General features: G+C 40.0%; 1 protein-coding gene across 2 annotated transcripts; it reads right to left on the bottom strand.

The window, feature by feature from the left end:
• Positions 1 to 987: 987 nt before the first annotated feature.
• On the bottom strand, positions 988 to 13,199 carry PRMT6 (protein arginine methyltransferase 6). 2 transcript variants are annotated; one of them, XR_014261293.1, is made up of 2 exons: positions 7,893 to 13,199; positions 988 to 5,704 (listed from the first exon to the last, which is right to left on the bottom strand). XR_014261293.1 is itself a non-coding variant. In XM_082452642.1 (1 exon), exon 1 carries the CDS (start codon positions 9,113 to 9,115, stop codon positions 7,988 to 7,990), a length of 1,128 nt encoding a protein of 375 aa, XP_082308768.1. In that variant the 5' UTR covers positions 9,116 to 13,199; the 3' UTR covers positions 6,816 to 7,987. The 2 variants fall into 2 exon arrangements, 1 of the variants encoding a protein (XP_082308768.1); XM_082452642.1 differs by lacking the exon at positions 988 to 5,704 and having other exon boundaries at positions 6,816 to 13,199.
• Between the last annotated feature and the right edge of the window lie 6,574 nt (positions 13,200 to 19,773).

Consider the following 19,773-nt stretch of genomic DNA (forward strand, 5'->3'; position numbering starts at 1 on the left):
GTCTTGACTTCAAGGAATATTCAGGATATATATTTTGACCTAAAATAATTTTTGGAGTAATATGAATAATATGTCTACATATTTGTAAAAAAACTACATAAATATGTGTATGAGTCTACATAGTAGAAAGATACATTCTAAACTAGGAGGAATGGGAGATCAACTTTTTCCTTCTAAATATATTTGTATTTTATTCATGCAGTTTTAAAAAATCTGATGATAAAGAGGGACATAAAACAAATGTGTCTTAACTATTTAGAATGTAAAGGAATCTTAGAATGGATATTTATGACAATAGCAATATCCTATCAGTAATCCACTTATTCTACTTTTTGTGGCTTTGTATCCTTTCCCTTTTTTTGGGGTACATCTGCTCCCCCAGAACTTTGACTCTTAACCTTTTGCACTGTCGGCCCTTAGCTGGGGGACTGCCCTTAGGCTGTGGAAACAGTTATGCCTGCCCACATGAGAGCTGGGAAATGCCTAGGAATTGATGTCCCTCTAGGGTCAGTCATTAGCCAATGTCTGATGGGTGAGAAGGTCTGAGTGTTGCAGAGATGCTCTGGAGACAGCACAGGTCACACATGTCCCTAATTAGGGAGCAGCACGTGTAATCTATGCTGTCTTCAGAGCATCTCTGCAGGATTGAGACAAAGTTCCCTTTCTTGGGACTTGGCTTAATATCACATGGTAGCCAGATCTCCTTCCCTTCCTAGTCCTGCTTCCCAGCTGTCCTTCTAGCATTTTCTGGGAATACTTCCTGATAAACACTTTTACAAGATTCCAGTCTAAGACAATGATGAGTCTATTTTAAGTGCCTACTGAAGTCACCTTAAATCTTGAGGACACAGGCATCATGGACAGGATATATAGTGTAGTAGTTTAGATGCTCAGAGTTTAGGTGATGAGTTCCAAGCTCTGCCACTTACTCTCCATGTGGCCTTGGGCAATTCACCCAACTTCATGCTTTGTTTTCTCATCTGTAAGATGGGATTGATAATAGAACTACTTTACAGAGCTATTTCAAGGAGTAAATTAAATAATGTACTTAAAGTGCATCTAGCACATGTTAGGCACTCAATAATTATTTAAAAATTAATAAAGATGCTTGATGTAAGTATCATGACTATTTATCTCTATGTATGCTGTGGCATGTCTGACAAAAGAAGTTTCTTTTACATGAAAATTTATGATATGACGTTTTCCTTGGGATGAAAGCCACTCTTTACAGAACATTATTTTATTATGTATGACTCACATGAAGTAAACAAAGTTAATACATCATTGATTTTAATGGGACTTTGCATACTATGATTAATATGCCATTATTGCATAAAAACATTCTACATGCTGAGAAGTGTAGCTGGTGCATTAGAACATCATTTGGCATAAAGTTTCAGCATATGCTATTTTCACTATGTGTCCCTATGAATGCTTTATCATCTGGTATAAATCAGATAATGAATCAAAAAATGAAAAATTATATCTCCCTAACAACCATATCACATATTTTAGCACTGAATAATATATCATTTTAATGTCTTAAATAACATCACTATTTATGGGGGTGGTGCAATGACCACATCCTTTATTGGTCTAGTTTTACTTTTAAGAATCTTGTCTTATTGCTTAGAGCAACTCAATTGTTCTGTCTTCTAACTACATAGAGCACCATCCTGAAGCCTATTTTTTCTTGGACCCAAGACCATGGAATTAATTTATATGTGAACCTATTTTATAATAATGTATGGGCTCTATGAAATTCCCCTGGTTGGGGTTTAAGCAAAGCTAGCTAATGTTGAATTCTGTTTATTACAAACTGTACATTTCCTGCTAGTTTCTAATTTCATTTCATATTAAAATCCCCTTGTTGTAATTGCTGTCATTCTCTCTGTTTTCCCATAATTATTCTAACTAGAGTAAATTCTCAGTTCTTCAGGGACTGTGTATTTAATCTGTGGATTTTCCAAATCCTCTCTTTTTAATTCTTTTACTGTATATACTTAACCATTTAAAGGTTTCCTATTTTTATAATTCACCAGATGATAAATAATGGTAGAGTGAGTTTGCATTAAAATAAGGAGTTTGTTATCTTTATAGAAATTCCTGGTAAAAGTCTGGCTCCAGTGAATGCATAAAATGAATTTTTTTACCATTTGGGGTTCTTAATCCTTTCTCTAACATCATATATAAGTTAAAGTTAAAACTCTGTACTTTGTTCTTAAATATAAGTTTTACCAAGAGCAAAGCTGCAAGTGTTTTTTTAAAAAAGGTCTAATGTCATCCCACTCCATACCACCCATTACTAAGCTGCACATCACTTGAGATAATGGAGGTTGGAAGGGTTTGTTCATAAATTTGAGACGATTAGGAAGTTCTTACATAGAAGAGTCTTTGAATAAGTTTAGAATCTAAGCTGAAAAGAGAGATTAAGGACAGGTATCAAAATAAGGAATTATTTGTAATCGATCAAAATAATCTGAGTTATGTTCTGAGCCCATGACTTCAGAAAAGCTTACCCTAAGGATATTGTGATGTAGGCAAAGTGTATGCATGGGAATCCTAACCTTTATTTATGTGCTTCTCTCCTAACTTTCAGGTCTTTTTGACCCCAAGGTGTTTTTTATGCTACCTTTGGCTCTAGAAAAATACCGATTATCCTCAATCCCACTATCTAACCACCTTCTGAATACTCAACTATTTTCCTTCCACTCTACACAGGCCAGAATTTCTATTCCCCTTTCCTGTTGAATCTTTCCTGGTGACCAAAATAATAAAATAAATAGATTCATGCTAAAGGGTGGTTACAGCCACCTGTAAATCTTCCACTCCATTCCATTTTCCTTTAAAAAAAAACCACATTGAAAAGATCCATAAACCCAATGGAATTTTGAAGTACTTTATAATTTCTGGAAGTCAAACAAAGGACAGAATGTTGTGCTACAGTGCATGTTTCTGTAAAATAATGAACTCAAATGATATTGGTAAGTAGAAGAACAATGTCAAAACATAATGTGGAAGTTGATTGACTCATATGTGATCATTCCCATCATTAATATTTAACACCACCAGGTAGCACCCACAGAACACAAAGTACACATACACAAGTAAATGCAGCTAGCCAAAGAGGAATATGGCACACCCTACATTCTTCCTCTTGGCTCTGTTCAGCCACATGCTCTATGTCCTAGAAAGGTTGATTAAGCCTTCTTCCCATCTTTGTGCATTTTGCTTTGTCTCTGTAACTCTTCCTTACGCTCTTTCATCAAGCTGTCTTACTTACTGCAATGTTTATTTATTAGGGTTGACATCTTTTTAAACTGCTACTATTTTTATTAGAATTAGTGTTCTTAGTGCTCTTGGTTACAAAATTTCATAGGTTGTGATGGTCCACCCAACCTAATTTTTCCTTAAGTTTGTTATTTTTAGTGTATAATATTGCAGAATGTGAAGGTTTTTACAAGTACATATATCACGTGACAGCAGGAATGCCTGTAAAGTATTTTAAAATGTGCGGGGAGGATTTCGTTCCATCTCACTTTCCTTTTTCTGTCCTTCCTTTCCTTGCAGGGGACAGCCTATAGAAAGAGAGGGAGGAATTCTGCCCCCCCACCCCCAGTTCTATGTATTCTAAATTTCTAAGTGATCGTTTTTAGAGTTAAAAAGCTATCTAACTGAAATCTCACCAGTCTTTCCCCAAAGTTATTATTATCAATAATGATGAATTTAATTATCAAAGCTCTCCAAGGAGCACAATTCCAATGCTACTGTTGATGTCTTAATTTTTATGAAAATTCTCTTTGTGTTTAGTTAGGTTTAGATTCTTTGTTTCAAATCTTTCCCTACAAGCACATATGATATATGAGAAATAGTCTCATTATGTCCTTCCTTCCTCTTTATCATCACTTTAAACTATTTTCACATGCTTTTGGAAGGGGTTTGGCAATCTACAACTCTACTGTTGTGTTTAAGATGCAATTGGGGCCTGTTCTAGGCTTACAAAGAGCTGCAGAATATTCAAGGTTTCCTCAAGATTGTCTACATGCCTGAGTTTGTCACACATTCAGAAATCTTGATTCTACAAAGTGTAAAATGCTGTAGGTTGGCTAAAAGGATGGGATCTAATCAGCTTTCCATCCATATGAACAACTTTGGACATCACATTTCATAGAAAATAAAGGGGGCATACATCAGGGTCCTCTGGCCTTTTCTCCAACCTCCTCACCCTCAAAACTATTGCAGGTATTCCAAAAAGTAGGAAAATATTTTAATGCCAGAAAGTGTTAGAAGAGAACAAAGATACATAAATTCTAACAAAACATTAATATTTATTGAGAGGGATAAATCAAGAAAAAAAACTGGGTTATGGAAATGAAGCCAGATATAAAGCTAAAAAAAAACGCAAGTGAACTATAAATTTGGCTCAGCTTTCTAGTAGCCAGTGTGAGAAGAGTCATCTACCCAAAATATTGTGTCCGTTAGCTGAAACAAACCAGTTATATAGAGGACATAGATTTATTTTTGGAACTAACACCATAGAGAAATTTTTCTCTGAGGAGCTCATAATCTATGTGATGATAAGGAGTATTTTTGCACTTGGGTGAAATTTTAAGAATGAAATTGATAAGAGGGCTGGTTTCCTATCCTTGCTTCAGCAGGGGTAAGATTTAGTTGGAATGAAATCTTTCCAGGCTAAAGAATGAATGCAGATTATTGACGTAGGTAACTCTACTCCCCGCCATACCCCAGTTTTTTGAGAGTAGGATCTGCTTACTTAACTGTTAGATAGTTGGTGTTTATTAAATCATTAAATGAATGACCACCTGGTCAGATGTCTCTCTGCTGTCCAGCATCAAGTACCAAGTAGAATGGCAGAGTTTGTCTACCTTTGCTACTATGTTGAGGATTCAGTCTCCTGGGGTGCCTCAGAAAGTACCACATTTGATTAGCTCTGTTAGGGGAATGGGAACAGGGAATGCTTCGTGAGTGCCTAGTATTTGTCAACCTGAAGATCCTATATACTGAAGGTGGTGGCTCTTTGAGGCCTGTGAGACAGGTCTCCAGTGAGACTTCCTTAATCTAAGGGGTCTTTTGTGGGCTAGGAATTGAAAGACTTGTGTTAAACTGTCAAGAATTAGTTACGTAACCTAAGGCTAAATCCTTCAAAATCTGTGTAACTCTTTTTTCCTAGTATGTAAGGTGAAGATAATTACCTGCCCTCCCTTACACCTACACCATCCAGTCTTTTGCCCATTATTTTTTGTTTATTTTACTTTCTGGTTTATCCTGTGAACATACCTATTTGAAGGAGAAACTGTTTTACTGGTTTATATCCTAAGCACTTATCACAATGACTATTATATTGTATACTGAATAAAATGTCCATTGGTCCAGTGAGTTAATGAAAATATCTGGAAAGTTTCACAGTGCTAAATAAATGTAAGCTCTTTGAGGAAAGCAGGTAGGAGTTCACCATGTTTTTCTCTCCTTAGGGCTGGTAGTTTCTTCCTGTGACCCAAATGACCCTAAGCAATCAGTACCAGTTCATACAGAGCTTGGACAGTGCCTGAGTGTTGGTGCATCTCACAACCTCATCCTTCTGGAAGAATCCTCACTTCAGGGTTTAGGCTCCTTTGGATCATCTGGTGTCCAGTGTCATACATTGCTCGTCATATACGGCCATGCTCGTACTGTCAAACAACACCTGTAAAAAAATCAAAATGTTGACTAATTTATTCTGTATCACATTTTCTGTGTCCAGCTGCTCCAGGTTTGCATATTACTTTTCTGTAATTACAACAGCAAGAAGTTATTGAGATCTTATTATGTACCAGGCACTATGTGCTTGCATGTATTAACTCATGGTATCCTCACATTTCTATAGGGCAGGTATGATTGTTACACCATTTGCATGGCAGCACTGGAGAAGAAACAGAGGTTAAGTATTTTGCCCGGTCACACAGAGTGGTGGAGCCTAGATTCCAGCATGAGCTGTCTGGCTCCAGAGTCCACGATTTTAACCACTCTGCTATGTTGCCACATGACTAATGGCTTTAGCTGTATTTTTATGATAATCCACCTTACTTTGGGGGAACAGTAACAATAAGAATTTTAAATTCTGTGTAATTATGAAATACTTACCTTTTACTTCTACTGTTACCCAAAGTTTTAACTGGTGTTCCCTTTGTGTGCTTATACTGGCAATACTGTACCCATACAGCAAAGGGATTGTTACAGGAAGTTAAAACAAACACCAGAAATCTACTCAAAACTGTACACTAAAATGCTAAATAAATAAATGTTCAACTTAAAATACAGTTGACCCTAACATAAGTAATTTATACCTCTAGCTTAAACCAGGCCTAGCTTGCTACGACTGTACCATTTACATGAGCTGACTATCCTAACATCAACATGGTGACAACTATAAATGTATTACTTGCTATTCAAGGATCTTGTAAAGTTGATGATTTTGTACATGTATGTTTCCCTTCATAATGGTAGATCTCATGTGTTGATACCAAATTTTAGAAAATTAGTTGTAATACTTGAATATTTTAATAAGCAGTGAATAAAGGAAAAAACTCAGTTAAAATAACACAACTACGTTAGAGTACTTCAGAAGACCAGTTTTTCACACCTGTTTTCTATTAGCATACAAAAGCTACTAGTATGAAGAAACCATACATTAAGCATAGTTGAATTATCCTTAAGCTATATTCTGTAGGGGCTGTAACACAGTTTTTAAGAACAATATTAAAAAAGGTGAAATCTATAACTCAAACAGTACACAAGACTTACTTCATCTATAAAAATAGAGCGAATGCCAATGTTTTATTTGCCACAGAGATAAGGAGGGAAACATGGGTAAAATAAATTTGATAACATGATTCACACTTCATTACAAATGATTTTCCTAAATTCACAACTTTCACATTCAGCTGAGCTAAAAAGAAAAAAACCCCCCAAAAACACTAAAAAACTTTCACTTGATCAAAGTAGGCCAAATCACATGATCCCTCTGAATGAGGGAGTTTAATTTTCTAGCTGAGAAAATATTTTCCGTAATTTAGTAAGCTTAAATAATTCACCCATGATGATAAATAAGCCCTTGGGTCAGGATCAGAAGAAACCTCCTGTATCAGCTTATTTTAAAGAAGTACACAAAAATTTTATTATGGAACATTTTCTTGGTTAAATCTTAAGAGTAAAGACAATTAAAACATCCATACTACTTCACCATCTTTCAGGTCTTTTTCTCCTAAATGTACCTTCTAGATTTCTTAGGTGTGCTGTACAATTCCTTAGGGTGCTAAAGTTGATGAACACCTTACTCCATTAAGTGAAATAAAACTTCACTTAATGGAGTAAGGTGTTCATCAAGTCTAGCACCCTAAGGAAGTAGTAAGTGCTATTTAAACTTTGTCCTCATTCTCCTCTCCCACGTTACCAGTAGTAAAATTTATTTAAAAAAACAATGAGAAAGAAACACCGTAGCCTAGAGGCACCTGGGAAGGGAGGGAATATGGCTCTGGAGAGATATTAGTCATATGGGAGATTTCTGGAGTCTAATTATAAACCCCTTTACCCCCTCCCTGGTTTTAGACTTAGGGTGTGAGGTGTCTGGGATGTGCATGGAGCCTTCACAAACTGACATTTTCTTCCTTTTTTCCCCCTTTTTTGCATGAAACAAAAGAAATACAAGTGCTTGGTACCACGTGCTTTTGAGGCTTAAAGGGCCATTAATAAACACGCTGTTTCGGTTGTTGAGGGGGATCGAAATCACTTTTTAATAAATATCGCCAGAAGAATCTCCTCGAAGGGAGACTGAAGTTATTCTCCCTCCCCAGGAGCCCTAAGGGGAAAGGGAGACGGAAGATAATGTCCCCTACTTGCACGTGAGATTTCCCTTTCTCCTCCGACCCCCCTCCGCCTCTACCGCGCAGGTCTGGCCGCCTCTGGAGGTAGCTGGGAGAGAAGGCCACGCTCAGTCCTCCATGGCAAAGTCTTTGGTCTTTTCCTCCTGGTCGCCCACTTTGTAGCGCAGCAGCACGCGTAGGTGACGGTGGTTGTCCTGGGAGGGCAGCAGCGTGATCTCTCCGGAAACGTCCGTATCTTGCTCCACTTGCACAGGCTCGTTCAGGTAGAGGAGTGCCTGCTTCCAGTGCGTGACTGGGTGAAAAGGCGAGGTGGACAGCACCAGGGGTTTCTCCGAGTCCCCTCCGGGGAAGACCACCTGGAACCAGATGGCAAAGCCGTGCATGTGAGCCGAGCCGTAGCAGCTGAAGCGGAAGCGCCCACCCACCCCCGCCTCCAGCTCCTGCTCCAGGCCGGCGCGGGCCAGCTCCAGCTGAGCAAAGCACTGCGGCCGGGCCAGCACATCCTCGCCGGACAGGCCTTGCACCACGATTTCTGAGTGGCCCATGAGGCAGCGCGTGGCGAAGCTCTCCAGGCAGCTCATGTCCACACCGTAGAGCTGCTTCATCTGGCTCCAGAAGCTTAGGCGCAACTCCAGCATCTGGTCGCTGATGGGCGCCACGAACAGCTCGGCGGAAGCCGGCAGTAGCAGACCGCCCTCCTTCAGCCACTTGGTCCGCGCGTGGAGCACAGAGCTCAGCATGGACTCGTGCAGGAGTCCGCAGCCCATCCACTCGCTCACGATGGCATCCACCTGCTCCGGCAACTCCACCGTCTCCACCGGCCCCGGCAGGACGTGCACTCGGTCCTCCAGCCCGTTGAGCCGCACCACTTCCCGGGCCTGTTGCCAGATGTCGCTGGCCTCCACCGCGTACACGCGCCGGGCCCCGGCCTGGGCACAGAAGATGCTGAGAATGCCGGTGCCCGCGCCCACGTCCAGCACGGTCTTGCCCCGCAGCGCTGCCCAGTTCCGCAGGATGCCCAGGCGGTAGGCATCGGTGCGGACGCGGTCGGCAATCATCTCCTCGTGGACCGATACATCCGAGTAGCACTGGTAGTACAGCTGGTCCCGCTCCCGCCTAGTCCTCCGGGGTCGTGGCAGGGCCACCTCCAGCTCTCCGCCATCTTCCTCTTCAGTTCCCTCCCCTCCTTCGCCGCCGCCCCCCGACTCAAGCTTTCTTCTCTTGGGCTGCGACATCTTGGCAGCTCGGGCCGGCTCCCGGCGTGCGTTGCGCGACGCGGCGCGAGCTCTAGGAAGCTGGGGCTTCTGGTATTTGTAGTGCGCGCTCGTGCCGCCCGCTTCTGGCGGGGCACCGGGCGAGTGCCCGCCAGATTTCTCTGAGCTGTACTCTGCTCTTTTACCTGCTGCTTTGGTGTCGTGGAATCTCTCTTCCACCACCTCGCACCCATATTCTATGATTCTTTACGTTCCTCCTCCTTCCCTTAGATCCTCGATTCTCTTTTGCTTTCACTCCCTTCCTGAAGTGGACACGCCCACTTAAAACTAATAAATCCATGTTTTGTCATGTCTACTCAACTCCCAGATTTTTTATTACACAGGATTATCTGGGCGGCACCGTTCATACACTACCGCCTCATCTGGACAGTTGCAACTCTTAGAGCTCTCCAAACGTGGAGATTTGGAAATTGCACTACATGTTTTTCTTCTCTGTTTTCAGGGGAGTTAGGATGCAAAGGTGTAAATGGAACAAAGTAAAAACCCAACAGTGTAAAACCCTGGTTCGGATTCCAGTGAGACCACAAATTAATGGAATGATTAGGGCAAGCTATATAACTACTCTTGCCTGCAGTTACCCATTCACCAGCAACAAAGAATCTTCAATGCAGTTGAAAAATTAAGTTTCTGGTCTCTATTTTAGCAGAATGGTTACTTGGCTCTTAGTCCTGCTCTGGTAATTCTGTGGCTCATTCAAGAGTTAAATCTTGGAAAGGTTCAAACCAAGGAGCAGTTGAAAAGCAACAGTGGTGTGATACAGTGAAACCCATTGCCAGGTGTATTCTGGTAACCAATTATTTTTTTTCCCCCAGAGGTAACTGAATCCTTCATCCCCTGTGATCACTTCTCTGCTTCAACTCATTTTTTCCTGTGTATCTCCTTGTCTGGGCAAGATTGGTACTCCCCTCTTCCTCTTTCATTTTCCTTTCAGTCAACTATCAGCTGTTAATCTCTTCCCTCTTGGTTGTTCATAGTAGAAATAAAATACATTTTAAAATACATGTGATGTCTATATGGGTGTCTGTGTTCTTCATAAGTAAGGTGAGAAAAAATTTTCTCCTAGCTTAAAAAAATCACACGAAGAAAATTGACTTTTATTTTCTTGTAGTCTCAAACTATGTCTTTTAAACCAATGAGCCTGTTTTCCTTATCTGGGGGAAAAGTTCCTTCACCCCATTCTCTCTATTAATCTGTCATTGAATGAAATAGGCTGATTGACCTGACATCCTCAGCTGTACTTCTAACTCAGGGCTTTCTGGCTGCTCATAAGAACCCTCTGTGGAGCTTTTAAAAAATACCTATGCCTGTGTCCCACTTCAAACTAATTAAATCAGAACCACTCCAGTGGAGCTTGCGCATACAGTTTTAAAAGCTACCCCGGGAATTTGTGCAGCCAGAGTGAGAAATGTTCATAATGATTTTAGTTAAATCTTGCTCCATTATTTTCATTGGGTAAATTATCTTTTTTTCGGTGGCCTGGGCTCAACCATTTAAGGCTAAAAATCCTCAGAGCATTTCCTCTCTGCCCAGTTTGATATCTTGTTTTAAGAAAATAGAGGCCCAGAGCAGGACATGGGATTAGAGTTGAAAATGTGACTGCTTCAATATATTACTTCTAGACTGTTAATTAGTGTATACTTCTCCCATTCTTTCTGTCCTCAAAATCTTTTCCTCCCTCTTTTAAATGCATTGACTCCTCTACCCTATTTCCAATTCACTGACTTGTGGTATTTTTTAAGAAATATTTGAATATAAGTTTTGTTAGTTCTACTTCCAAAATATATCTGAGTCCATCTTCTTTTCTCCTTATCCACTGCCTACACCCTAGTCTAATTTCCTATTTTTACTCGTATGGAAATCAGTCTCCTAAGAGATCTCTCAACTTCTAATCACACTCCTGTCTAATCCATTCTCCACAGAGCTACAAGAATGAGTTTTAAAAAATCTAAATTGGACCATGTCATTCTCCAGCAACTTCTTCTTCCAGTTACTGAAACAATCCAGTAACTTCAAGTAACTTCCCATCTTATCGCATACTTCTCTTCCCAGCTCCCTCTTGGGCTCAAGATATACAGGCCTTCCACCTTTTTCCTGTCTTAAGTCTTTACATATGCTCTTCCAGGACCTGGAAAACTGTTTTTCTTCTTAGCACTTCACTTCAGTGGCTCCTCATCTGTCAGGCCTCAACTTAAATATTACCGCCTAAGAAGGTCCTTCCCTGGCTACTTTAAATACTATTTTCTAACTCAAGACACTGTTTATTTCCTTCATAGCTTTTATTATTAGCTGAGTGTACGTAATTTGTCTATTTGTTTTTTGTAAAATATAAACTCCAGGAGACTTGGACTTTTGTTTCCCCACTATTGTAGTTCCTAGCACTAGAACAGAGCCTGACATGTATAGAGTGTTTAATAGTCTTCAGTGAAGCCTGTTGTGGAAACAATTAAATCGTTATTCACAGGGGAAGGAGAAGAGAGTTTTGCTTTTTGTAGTGCAGTGTGACAATTTGACTCTGGTAAACTCTGAGATAAATCCAGATATAGATCAAATTTAGGATAATCCCAGATGTGAGATGATTTCCTTTCCAAACTCTCATAACCCTTTTAGATAGAATAATGGCAAGCCCTAATTTTATGTCCAGATTAGAGAGAAAATGGCCTGTGGCACTTCCCTTTCCTGCACTCTGGCTTGATACAGAGAGCACTTTCTTTACTCGTCTTTTCTACCGCACTGAGTTGTTTTGAGTAAGAAGAGGACCAGATCATAGTCCTTCTCTAAGCATTGCATCTCAGCCGCTAACCACCCGGATGGGAGAAGAATTGGAGCTGTGCCGGCAGAGTGTTCTTTGTGTTTGCGTGCCAGTGGTCTACTCACCACATCTATTCAATGTGCAAACCCAATGTTTTTCAAATGGATCTTGAAATTGATTTAATACACCTTCACCAGCATTAAAAAAAAATAGAATAGAAAATATCAAATACATAAAATGAATAAAGGTATTACTTCATAAAACTTGTTTCAGTTAAGTATACTATATATATATATATATATATATTTCTTGCTACAGATTACAGTTAAAAGTTATTCTCCAAAAACAGTGTAAACTTTGATATTTTTGTAACTTTGCTTTGAGTATGGTACTGCTTTGTCCTCTCACTTATCTTTTTAGGTAGTCCTCAAATGTTATCATTTTTTGGTAGCTTTTTCAACCACTCTGTGGCCCAATAATCCTTATATATAACTTTTTTCACTCATCCCGTTGTACCAAAGCTATTTGTACATCTGGCTTTTCCATGCTAGACAATGGACATTTGAACACCAAGATTTTTTTATTTCTCACTTTTATATTAAGAATCTAGCATATTGTGCTGGAATCTGAACCATTTGCTCATTCCAGATTGGCAGTCCTGAGTACACACAGGATCACAGATGTGTTTTGTATGACTGTGAGAACCATGGTCGATTTCTGCATCACACACATTCATGCATTTATCCAATCATTCATTTATTCAACAAACATTCTGGACTTCTACTCTGCACTAAGTATTCTAGAAACAGGGGACATATCAATAAACAAAAAGACAAAAATCCTTACCCCTAAAGAGCTTATATTTTTGTATTAATGTTATGTTATCTATTAATCTTATGTTTTTGTTTCTGTTTTTACTTAAGTAAAGTATTATACTGCTTTTAACTATCAACTTTCTTTCTTGTATTATTTTACCTTGGGTCCTGATGTGATTTCCTCCCACAAATACTTATTTCTAATTTCTTTTCCTCTTTAATTTGAAGGTCTGTTGTTTAAAAATGTGTTTTAAAGCCTAGTATACAGAGCTGCAATGAACATTGTACTACTTGACTCTTTGTGAATTATGGTTTTCTCAGGGCATATGCCCAGTAGTAGGATTGCTGGGTCATATGGTAGTTCTATTTTTAGGTTTTTAAGGAACCTCCATAGTGGCTGTATCAATTTACATTCCCACCAACAGTGCAAGAGGGTTCCCTTTTCTCCACACCCTTCCAGCATTTATTGTTTGTAGATTTTTTTGTTGATGGCTTTTCTGACTGGTGTGAGGTGATACCTCATTGTAGTTTTGATTTGCATTTCTCTAATGATTAATGATGTTGAGCATCCTTTCATGTGTTTGTTGCCAATCTGTATATCTTCTTTGGAAAAATGTCTATTTAGGTCTTCTGCCCATTTTTGGATTGGGTTGTTTTTTCTTTTGATATTGAGCTGCATGAGCTGCTTGTAAATTTTGGAGATTAAGCCTTTGTCAGTTGCTCCATTTGCAAATATTTTCTCCCATTCTGAGGGTTGTCTTTTCAGAGGGAGGAGATATGGGGATATATGTATACATATAGCTGATTCACTTTGTTATACAGCAGAAACAAACACAACATGGTAAAGCAATTATACTCCAATAAAGATGTCAAAAAAGAAAAAAAAAAGCCTAGCATAAGAGTTGAAGGTAGTTCCTTTAGAATTTCAAGAATTAATTATAATTCTCAAAGTGTGTGTTGGGAAAGGGTAAAGGAACAATGACGAACAATGTTATAAATATCTCTTTGACATGAATATTCATTAAATGATGTAGTTCTTGCCATGGTGCAGTTACTTGGAAGCTGCCAGCATAGAAAGAGGCACTTCTGTCAAAAAAAAATCCTTTATAGAAAATGAACACAAAAGGTGGTGATTTTTGTATTTAAACAAATTGGAACATCAAACATAAAAAGCCTAGGTATATGTTACTCTCTTGATGTGTGTAGTGTCTTTTAGATCCATGGTGTATTGGCCCAAATATTAAACCTAATACTAAAACAGATGAATAGCAAATTCATAGCTCCCTGATGATATTATTATAAGTAGTTGTAATTCTTTTAAAAAATGTGTGTATTGAATTGTTTCAGTAGTGACAACAGGGATATTATGAATTTAATACATAATTAGCGATTCAGTTTAAATTTATTGAGCCCTCTTAGTGTATTGAATATGGCGTTTTAACAATTTCAAGTGTAAACATTGGTTATGACATTTTAACGATTTCTGCTATAAATCAGGCCACTGTATTGAAAATAGTACAGAAAAACAGGAATGTAAATTATAATATGGGAAAAGTAATGTATTGGTGCATCTATGGAAATAAGCATTTGCACACCTACCCCAGGAGTAATAAGAATCAGGTAGTTTAATGAAAATCAGGTATTATGGTTAATGAATAACATTTAATAAGATCTTCCTCTCTCCTTTTTTTTTTCTTTTATGAAAACCTTTAATATGAAAGGAAACCAGCATTTGCTTGTATCAGATGCTTACGTTCTCATAGCATTTTGCAACTGAAGGCATTTAAAGTGCATAGAAGTAATGTAGTCATGGTAGACCTGTGATGCTCAAAGTGAGTTTCTAGACCAACAGTATCGGCATCACCTGGGACATTGTTAGAATCACACATGAACCCCACTCTGTAACTAATGAATTAGAATTTCTGAGGTTGGGGTTCTGCAGTCTTTATTCTAACAGTCCTTCAGGAGATTCCAAGGAACACTGAAATTTGAGAACCACTGCACTAGACAATCTGAAGACTGCTAGGACCAGCGTGAGGCCATGTAGAGATTATGGAATGGAAGGTCTATTATTTTTCCTACTGCTGTAAAACAAATTACTACAAATTTAGCAACTTAAAACAACAAACATTTTTTATCTCATGGTGTCTGTGGGTCAGGAGTTCAGGCACTGCCTCCCCAGAACCTCTGCAAGGTTGTAATCAGGGTGTCTGCCTGGCTTTAGTCCTTTCTGGAGCTTGGGATTCTCTCCCAGGCATGTGGTTGCTGTTTCTTGCAGCTGTAGGATTGAGGTTTCCCTCTTTTCCTGATTGTCAGATGGAGGGTATTTTAGCCCCCAGAAGCTGCTGGCAGTTCCCTGCCACAGGGTCATTTTCCAGGCTCTCTCACAACACTTGCAGCTTACTTCTTCACGACTAGTAGAAGAAGCTTTTTTATCTCAGGGAGGGTCCTATTCCAAATAATTTCCTTGCCTCTCACCTCCCCAGGATAATCTCCTTTTTGATTAATTCAAAATCAACTGATTTGGGATTTCAATTATATCTGTTAAATAATGCTTTCAGCTGAAGAATATAGCTCCGGGTAAAGAGACCAAGGGTGTATTCCCACTGAAGTTTGATAGATATTGCAAAATATCTTAAAATTATTCTATGTGTCAGAGAACTATGGGTATGGCTCATGGCATGGGGAGAAGACCGGATCAAATAGATCAGAAACAAAGTTTTAAACAAGCTGTACACCATATCTGAGCCAAAGATTTTAATACAGCACAGTTTGCCTTAGTCACCCTTGAGTTTCTGAACCCTGCCATGTGAAAAATAAATCATACCACATGTAGTGTATGTAGTGGCTACTTTTTTAGTCTGGGTCCAAGAAGAGAAGACTCCTGGAATGAAGCCAAGGTGAGCTGAGCCTAAATGAACCCAGTAGACTGCAGCTCTCATGTAATGGAAGCAAGAAACAAAAATCTTTTGTTGTTGCAAGCTACTGAGATATTGGTGTCATTTGTTACTGCAGCAAAAAACAAAGCTGACTAATACAAATATACATACAGAATGAATGATCATTATAGCACCACTACCCAGATCAAGACATAAAACATTATCAGTGTCATAACTGTCCCTGTGTCCCTCCAGTCCTGTACTTTTTCTCTTTCCCAAAGGTAAGTATCCTGATAATACCATAAAACATTCAGTGACAAAAGTCTCTGCTTTTATGGAGTTTATATTTTAGGGAATAATCTCTAATTCTCAAAATCTATGAGGTGGTTATCAGTATCCCTATTTTCACAGTTTGGAAAACCAAGGCACGTAGCAGTTATGTCCATCACTTATTTATCTTTTCTACTGGATTATAAACTCCTTTTAGGCAGGAACCAATTTCCTTTATCTTCCCACAATTTAGTGTAGCATCATACGTATAGTCACAATATTAATTATTTTGATGACAATTAACATTTATTTTCTGCTTTCTATGTACCAGAGACAACTCGATTTTCACAAAACCTCTGTAGTAGGTATTATTATTAATCCCTTTAGAGATCAGAAAATAAGCAAAAAGAGGCTGACTTGTCATAGGTCTAGATTCTTTTGCTCTATGTATGTGTGTTGAAATTGATCCATGTGATTGCACATAACAGTACTTCCGTCACTTATATTGCTGTATACTGTTCAGTTCTCAGCTCCCTCTAAAGCCACAATGGATCATACTATACTATACCTATGGATGACTTTGCATAGAGGAGGTACCTGAGCTTCTCATTTCTTCCATCTCTGTTCTGCAGCTTCTCTATTTCTATATATCAAAGGAAAAAAAGCAAGTTAGACATCATATTTTTATCTAATCTCTGCCTGTGTTTTACTCAGAAGAGTTGTGGTGTGGGAATTGTAAGTGAAGCTGTAGTAGACTGACTGTATATAAGAACCTTAATTGATTTAATAATATTGTAAATCAACTATACTTCAATAAAAAGAAAAAAATAAAGTGAAGTTCAGTTTAAAGAAAAAGAATATTAATTGGTTTATTCACTTAATATTGTTGAGCTCCTACATATCTAGCACTGTGCTGGGCTTTAAGAAAGAGAGGAGGAAGCAGTCTCTTTTTTCACCATAAGAAGCTCACAATTGTTGGAGGAGGTCATTCAAAGGACTTTACTGACTGTTGACCCATAAGCCGGACTTGGGCAATCAGAGGCTCCTTATACTCTCTCCTGCACTTGGAATGTGTGTTCTGCCCATTGTTCCCATAGTCAGAGCAATATCCAGGACGTAGTTTTAAGAAAGTAAGATTGAGACCATCTGTACTGTGTACATGACTGAACCCCATTAAAGCCTTTATATAAAGTTTAAGATTTTGGCAGACAGGTGTGGAGATCCACTCAGCTTGCGGCCACCTAAGACAAGCCTTGTATGTGAATTCCCTTGCTTATTAAACCTGCCAATGACCAATTTGGATTGATCTGCCTGACTCCTTGGTCTCTCCTCACTCTCTGTGTAGGAGGCTAGTTTCAGGTTTCACCAGGGTAGCTCCCAGGTTTAGGAACCAACAATTGGTAAGCCAACCAGGAGACCAAAGAAATGAGCCTTGAAAAAGAGACATCCCGAGGGGAAATCCAGAGTTCGCCATCGACCTCCGTATGGGAAGGGGTGGCCCATATGTTAGATGATTGTGGTCTGTGTGTGTGTACAGAATGTACAGCTACTGTGGCAAAAAAGTGGAGCGAATGGCCGTGCAGGGGGCTGGCCTCTACTGTGGACAGGTTGCTGGCCGCCGAAGCCCAACTAGAGGCTGAAGCTTGAGTTAGAAAGCAGGAAGAAGAGCTGAGGTTAGAGAAGGATGTGTGGTTGTCCACTACTCTGCTAGCTTCGGGGCTGGCAGACAAGATGGGAGAGCAGGATAAGAAGTTGGAGAACTTAGCGTGCCATTTGCAAAGGTAGGAGGGCTCAACCTAGAGGATAGGTGGTGAACCCTCAAAAAATTAAAGGCCCAGACACTACCATAAAGTTTTTGGGAGTCATATGGTCAGGTAAAATGTGCATTGTCCCAGAAGCTCTGATTGACAAGATGCAAGCCTATCCAATCCCTAAGAGCATGCAATGCAAGTCTTTGTAGATGTGGGAGGTTTGAAAGGCTTTTACTCCCTACTGTGCTGACTGCCTCCATCCCTTATACTGCCTGCTAAAGAAAGGGCACATGTGGAACTGGAGATCAGAGCAACAAGTCACCTTTGAGAAGGCAAAAATATTAATAAAACAGATAAAAGTGCTGGGCATCTTCCAAGCAGGGCTACCATTTGAGTTGTTAGATGTATCTGTGACTTAGGAAGGTATGGGTTGGGCACTGTGGCAGTAACAACAGAAGAGAGTACCCCTAGGTTTTGGTTCCAGCTCTAGAAGGGAACAGAAACCTGATAGACCCCCCCCCCACACACAGAGCAACAGCTCCTAGCAGTGTACACAGCACTCCTCCAGGCAGAGCCTCCTATGGAGGAACAGCATATCATAGTAAGAACTTCCCTTTCTCTCAAGAGATAGGTTGAGAATATGTTCCATTGACCCACCTCTGCCATGGCTCAAACTCCCACGTTGACTTAATGGCATGCCTGTTTGCAGCAGGGGAGCAGGGGTATGCCAACCCCTGTCTATGGCTTGGACAATGGGAAGCCAAGGGGTGGATGATTGTGAATAAGCCCTTGTGGGGTCAGGATGTATGGAGAGCATTTGGGTTTGCCTGCAAGAGCCTGAACTAGTCCTCACTGTCTTCCACATCCTGTCTCATAAGGCACTGAAACCCCCATGGCAATCAGGGAGCTGATGCCCTTGCTCCGGTATAACCCCTAACAACAGACCCTTCAGCAGATACAGCAGGTTGGGTGCATAGAAACAGTGGCCACTCTAGTGCCTGGGTGGGATGGCATATTGTCAAGGATGCCCAATTGCCCTTGAAATACAGTGGCTTGTTTCATGTACTAACAGCATGTCCTGGTGTTCTAAACAATAGCCAAGGCAACTACCAAAGAGTTTGGAGCCATTCACTGGAGTTCCCAAACGGTGAGGGATTGGCAAATTTTGATTATATTGGCCCCCTTCCTCTGACTGAGGGTTCTAAATATGCCTTGGTTTGTGTGGACACTACATCTGGCCTAACTCAAGTTTTCCCCTGTCACCATGCAAACCAGGCTGCAACCATTAGGGGATCAGAGAAGCTGAGTACCATATATGGATACTCCCATGGAATAGTCACATTTCAAAGGTCATGATATGCAGGACTAGGCAGAAGACTATGACACTGAATGGAAGTTCCACCTCTCCTATAACCTGCAAGCTGCTATGTTGGTAGAAAGGAAAAATGAGATAGTAAACCAGCAGATTAAATTACTAATAGGTAAAACCGCCTTGGTCTGGTGGACTAAAGTACTATCCCAGGCTTTAATACATTTGAATGATCAACTTATAGGGCCTATTGCCTCATACGCCAGATTGGGAATCCTTGCCAAATACCCAATGCCATAAAGGTTTGGAAGTCTTGAAGACAATTGTTGCCTTGGTTCTCTTGTGGTTTTTGTGCTGTGCTGCTGAGAATACAAAGCTCCATCATGCCTGGGAAAGACATTATCCTTGACAATGGGAAGTCCCACTGGGATGTGTGAATTACTTCATACCTCTGGGTGAGGAGGAACTATGCAGTCTCCACTGGGATCCTATTGTCCTGCTGCAAGCTGGACCTATTGAAACATACTATACCTGGAACAGAACATGTACCATTGAAAGAGGGGGAAAAATGAGAGTCCCGATCTGGCACATCCCACACCAAGCCCATCTCCTCATGCCTGATGGGGCTGCCTCCCCTGGCCAACAGGTATGGTACATACAGCCAGGTCAAATTCTTAAAGCTGCAGTCACATTAACATCTAAGGATTAGGCCACAAGTGTAAATCTTAAAAGGGGAAGATCTTCCCATACAAGTTTCTACTAAATATCTGTCATTTTGGCCTTAGGCTTCTGCTGCTACTCTGTTGTCTGGCCACAGGATGGACACCTAATGGAAATACCTTTTTA

The sequence above is a fragment of the Balaenoptera physalus genome, assembly GCF_965194825.1.
Source record: "Balaenoptera physalus genome assembly, chromosome: 1".
Taxonomy (NCBI): Eukaryota; Metazoa; Chordata; class Mammalia; order Artiodactyla; family Balaenopteridae; genus Balaenoptera; species Balaenoptera physalus.